We start from the raw sequence: 3,899 nt of genomic DNA, 5'->3' as shown, positions 1-3,899 counted from the left end.
GTGACGTGCCCTGTAACAATCTTCTAATAGAGATGCTGCACGCCAAACGTGCCTGAGGACCGGTGGCAAGCCTTTCGTCTCGACACATCGCACACACTGCTCCCAGCACCACCTCAGTCCAGCGTCATCACCAGACATAGCCTTCGACCGATGCGCTCTCACTGCATGGGTCTGCGCCGGGCCGGACACTTCGGATCCGGGAAGCCCATAAGCGAGGGTTTGGCGAAGGGCAGATGCATTTCTGGTAAAGAAATGAACGAATCCAGAGTTACAATGACCTCTAGGCTGCGGATTTGTCGTCGTATTGTCGAACCATGACTGTCAGTCGTTATTTGTTGTGCGTGCAGCTGATCCAAACGTCCACCTTACACTCAGACTTGAGGTGGCGGGTTTATGATTACCGGGAAAAGACTGGGCGCTCTTTCAAGACTGGTTTGCCAGCGTTGACCCAAAGTTTCCATTAGGACCTGGCCATGTGGCCTTCCTCTGTCTGTTTTAAGGCACACAAGCTGGGCCGGAGCCAGTAGGCGGACGTAAGATGGACAACCAGCCATTGCCCGCATCTGCGCCAACTAAGACTTTATTCCAACCCTCTCACCAAAAAAAACCCTCTCTTTTCAAATAGGCAGCCATTTCTTCTTCTTTGTCACTCTGAGGCTGCTTTTATCAATATTTTCTCACCAAAAGTGGAAAAGGATAAACATCTGAAAATCTGTCAAGAACACGTCCGGGTCGTATTTAATCTCAAAATCAGAAGAAAGGAATTAGAAATTATTGATGTCTAATATTTGGGGTGGGGGGACTATTAACTAATTAAATAATTTATTCTAAACACTGAATAAAAACTAATTTTGTAGTTAAATGCGCTAAAGTTGGTGAAAATGTAACAGAACAGAATTTTGGGAATAAAAGGTAGGAATGAATACTTAACGATTTTATTATGAACTGAATTTAAATAATGACATTAATTAATAATGAAAATAATTATTATAAAAAAGAATTTTGGACACAAATGTGCTAAACGGTCATGACATAATAATAATAATAATTGAAAACATACTGTAATTCATAATAAAGTAATTTTGGTTGTAAAAATTCAAAAAGTTTTATAATTAACTTAATAAAAATTATTTTTGAGGTGTATGTGCTAAAATGCCCAGACATAAACATTTAATAGATAAATCATAATCAACTAAATTTGAATTCAAATACTTTCTTATTATTAGATTTGTGGGATGCGTTATGACCTGGAAATGCATTCGCCCTCCAAAACTCACAACACACTTTTTCTATTTATTAGTGTCGGTTTTTCAGCTCGGTTGGAACATTTTGCAGTTTGTTAGTCAACAAATGTGAATATGGATATAGCGCAGTCTCAGAACCAGTATAAAAAAAAAAATACCGCCTCCGTCAACACAAGACCAAAGCCTGCAGAGAACAAAAAAGAACGAAAGAAGAAGAAGAAAAAAAAAAAACAACAACCTTAACTATCAGTATTAATAATTTGTGATGTCACAGTCATGTGAGTCTTGCCTTATTTCATTTCCATGCTAGCTAACCGTGCTGATGTGAATTACGATATGTAAAATAAAAAGTACATATATATAAAGTATTAATGTTATACAAATTGAAAAGAAATAAGAGGTGTTTACATTCATGTGGTCATGTGGGAGATAACTGTGATGCGTTCGATTGCAAAGCAATGATTTCATATAAAAACGAAACAAAATGTTCAGAAAAGACTATATTCCTCTCGTTTGCTTTCTTAGGTGTGTACAGTTTTCATCTTTCTTAACCAGTACTTAATTATGTCGTGAGACACTAAATCAGAGAGGAATCTCACTTAATACCGAGTTTCGAAATGTTTTTTTTTTTTTTTTTTTTTACTGTGCTGGCTTATTTCTGTGGACACCTTGTTTTTACGTTCTACGTTTGATATGTACGTCACTGGTTAAGCTTAATTTATTGTTTTGGTTTCATCCATGTGTTCCTGCACAGTGGGGTGGGGTCATGACTAAATGTATTTGTTTACTGTAGCACGTTTTTAAAAATGTAGATACGAGATGCAGTTACGGAGCTAAATGGTGATCGAGTGATTCACATTAAACGACCATCAGTCCTGCCACTGTAAAATAACAAGAGCCGTGTGACTGACTGGTGCATCTTTTCTATCGTGAGGTTTCACTGAATGTTTTCATGATAGCGTCTGTGTTCTATACCAAAGACAGCGTCTGTCCTTCACTTGTACTTACCTGTTTGCTTCACAATGAACGGATGAGAGCTTCGGTAACCGGGGGACTGCCCTTGTTTTTCCTCAACACTTCATTTGGCTGTGTTTTAGAAAATTGGTGTTGACGTCAACGTGAAATCAAAATTGATCCAATTTACTTCCGTATGTATCAGCGGGGGGGTCACCTAGGGGAAAGAAAACAGCCATTCGTTACAATGAAACGAAAGAAGAGAAGAGAAAGCAAAACAAAAGCAGGGGAAAAGAAAGGAAAACTACATCAGAGGAAAGGAAAACAAAAAGCAAAGCAATACAAAACGAAAGCAGTGCGGAATGACAAACAAATCAAGCAAACAAAAAAAAGCAGATGAACGAAAATAAAACAAGAAACAAAGCTAACTACAAAACAAAAGCAGTGGAACCGAAAGGGGAAAAAAAAAACAAAAGCAAGAGAAGCAAAACTAACTGAAAGCAAAAAGAGTGAAAGCTAAACAAACAACAACAAAAAAACTAAATAGGAAAACAAAAAAATAATAATAATAATAAGCTAATGAAAGGAAAACAAAAAAAATTAAATAATAATAATAATAATAAGCTAATGAAAGGAAAACAAAAAAAATTAAATAATAATAAGCTAATGAAAGGAAAACGAAAAAAAATTAAATAAGCTAATGAAAGGAAAACTAAATAAAACAGGAACGGAAAACAGAAAACGAAACCAAAATCAAACTGAAGCCGAGCAAAAGCAGAGAAAGGGACAGCAGAACAATGAAATACAAAACAAAAGTAAAAGGAAGGAAAACAAAACCAGAAAAAATATTTCTAATTTTATAAACGGTACTGTAATAATCTGCAAATAATGATAATATTATTTATTTTTATGTAAAAAGAACCCTTACCATTAGCAGACATGAAGATGCTCTTTTGACGACGAACTCTGCCTTCTGCCTTTATTTCCCTTTGAAAACTCTCCTCATAAGTGTGTGCCATTTCCCCAAATCCACTGCAATCTCACATTCAGCTTTATCTTGACCAGTACACACGAACACAACAACTACTGGCACAATATTTAGAAATGACCTGCTTATGTGGAAATATGTCAAAATACGGAAGTAAACTGGGTCGCAAATGTCATTTTGTGTTGACTGTAAAAGGTCAAGAAGTATCGTCCATGCAGTACAAAACTGTTGAGCTGCATCGCACCTGGAATGAAACGTGTTGATTTAAAAAGCAGTGAAAATGGCCACCAAGGTGACTTTTCCCAGTCATCATTTTTTTTTACACACACACACACACACACAATGTTACACACCTTATCGATGTAAATGATTTCAGAAAACGCTGTAGAAAGTATTTTGTACGACATTCGCTGCATGGCATCTACGCCCCCATCTGTACATAAGGCCACTTCTTTATGGATTCTAGGAAAATTGGTTTGTATTTGCTTGGTTTTGTGACTCTACTGTGTTGTGTGTTGATCAGACCGACAATCTTAAGAAATCCAATGCCCCCTTTGTTCCCGTTTCGTTGGCCACCTCCACCGGAAGTCCTGCAGCTGCTTTGGATGTCTGCTTCCCCGCCTGAATGCTTGGACTGGGACTCTCTTGTTTGTGCGCTGGAAGCCGCAGTCAGACCCGCATCTCTCAAGTCACCTCTTGCCATAAAGAGTTTC

General features: G+C 37.5%; 1 protein-coding gene and 1 long non-coding RNA gene across 3 annotated transcripts in view; one reads left to right on the top strand and one right to left on the bottom strand.

The window, feature by feature from the left end:
• nr5a2 (nuclear receptor subfamily 5, group A, member 2) overlaps window positions 1-2,139 on the top strand; it is a 51,474-nt gene extending 49,335 nt beyond the window's left edge. For both annotated transcript variants that reach the window (XM_043223226.1, XM_043223224.1), the window contains exon 7: window positions 1-2,139. This exon is cut by the window's left edge and continues 192 nt beyond it. In XM_043223226.1, the coding sequence (XP_043079161.1) occupies window positions 1-56 (56 nt within the window). In that variant the 3' untranslated portion in view covers window positions 57-2,139.
• LOC122327701 overlaps window positions 1-2,721 on the bottom strand; it is a 20,373-nt gene extending 17,652 nt beyond the window's left edge. Inside the window, exon 1 of the long non-coding RNA XR_006247706.1 lies at window positions 2,253-2,721. This is a non-coding gene — a long non-coding RNA (uncharacterized LOC122327701). The remainder of the gene's footprint in view (window positions 1-2,252) is intronic.
• Window positions 2,722-3,899: the final 1,178 nt, after the last annotated feature.

The sequence above is a fragment of the Puntigrus tetrazona genome, chromosome 22, assembly GCF_018831695.1.
Source record: "Puntigrus tetrazona isolate hp1 chromosome 22, ASM1883169v1, whole genome shotgun sequence".
NCBI classification, from domain to species: domain Eukaryota; kingdom Metazoa; phylum Chordata; class Actinopteri; order Cypriniformes; family Cyprinidae; genus Puntigrus; species Puntigrus tetrazona.
This window is presented reverse-complemented; position numbering and strand designations above follow the sequence as displayed.